We start from the raw sequence: 1,084 nt of genomic DNA, 5'->3' as shown, positions 1-1,084 counted from the left end.
TTTTGTAGAAACTTCATCTCTTTTTGAGTTTTTTGTTAATTTATAAATTTTTTTGTTGGAAATTTTTGTAGAAACTTCATCTCTTTTTGAGTTTTTTGTTAAAAATGCAACTTCTTATAGTTTAAGATTTGACTATTTTTGTTGAGGATTGGACTATTTGATTGAAAATTAAAAAATGTGTTATAAAATTCAACTATTTGGTACAAAATTCAACTTTTTTGTAGAAAATTTTTGTAGAAAATTCTTTTTTTCTTGAAAATTTAACCATTTGGTAACGAATTTAACTAAGAGGTTAAAAACTGAATGTACTAGTAAACAGAATTTTTTTGTTTGTTTGTGTTTTTTTTTTTTTAATTGAAAATTAGTTCTCGGTGGAAATAAAAATACTCCATTTTTCCGGGTGGCCGTTTTAATCAAAGAAAAAAAAATTTCCCATCACCTATTTGCCACCGATTTTAGAAAAAAAAATGTCACCTTTTGTGACGACAGTAGGTACCGTAATTACTGTAATTTAAAAATTCAGTATTTTTTTCTACTATTTTGACTATTTTTGAGCTCTAAAGTGAGTCCGAGGGCTGAATTTGGATGGAGTCACTCGTATCGTTTTTGACTTTTTTTTAAAGCGTGAGAAAAGACCCGAAAACGTAGTTGAAGTTATGGGGACGTTGATGTTTCAGACTTCTCGCCGCAAGAAGGGCTTCATCAAGAATCGACCCACGATCGTCAAGGGCCAAAAGCCTCCCAAGAGAACAACCACCACGTAACACAGCGACTCGACAGATTAAAAAAGAAATTTCATTTTTTTTTTTTGTTTTTTTTTTTACTTTTTTCTTTTTCTTTTTAAAAGAGAAGCGAACACGAGTATCATTGCCGGCCGTCCTCTTTGAGTCTGCGACTTATTTCTCGCAGAAAAAAATGGTACAGTTCGAGAAATGGGATCTTTTGAAAATCAGAAACCCTGCTGGTCCCTACGACTGCAACTACATTTTTTATATTCAATCAAATAATCTTTTATATTTAAACAAATAATCGTTATATTTAAAATGTCATTTTTCTTTTCTTTTTTTTTTTTTTTTTTTTTTTT

At 29.8% G+C, this 1,084-nt stretch overlaps 1 protein-coding gene across 2 annotated transcripts in view; it reads left to right on the top strand.

Moving 5' to 3' along the window:
• The window catches only part of LOC117172620 (dolichyl-diphosphooligosaccharide--protein glycosyltransferase subunit STT3B), a 37,982-nt gene extending 36,904 nt beyond the window's left edge, over positions 1 to 1,078 (top strand). Inside the window, exon 7 of one of the 2 annotated variants that reach the window (XM_033360717.1) lies at positions 678 to 1,078. In XM_033360717.1, coding sequence (XP_033216608.1) covers positions 678 to 764 — 87 coding nt within the window. In that variant the 3' untranslated portion in view covers positions 765 to 1,078. Of the gene's footprint in view, positions 1 to 654 lie in introns of both variants that reach the window. The other variant, XM_033360718.1, reaches the window with a different exon arrangement.
• Positions 1,079 to 1,084: the final 6 nt, after the last annotated feature.

The sequence above is a fragment of the Belonocnema kinseyi genome, chromosome 5 (genome assembly GCF_010883055.1).
Source record: "Belonocnema kinseyi isolate 2016_QV_RU_SX_M_011 chromosome 5, B_treatae_v1, whole genome shotgun sequence".
Lineage (NCBI taxonomy): Eukaryota > Metazoa > Arthropoda > Insecta > Hymenoptera > Cynipidae > Belonocnema > Belonocnema kinseyi.
The sequence above is the reverse complement of the archived record's forward strand: the minus strand, read 5'-3'. Positions and strand labels throughout refer to the sequence as shown.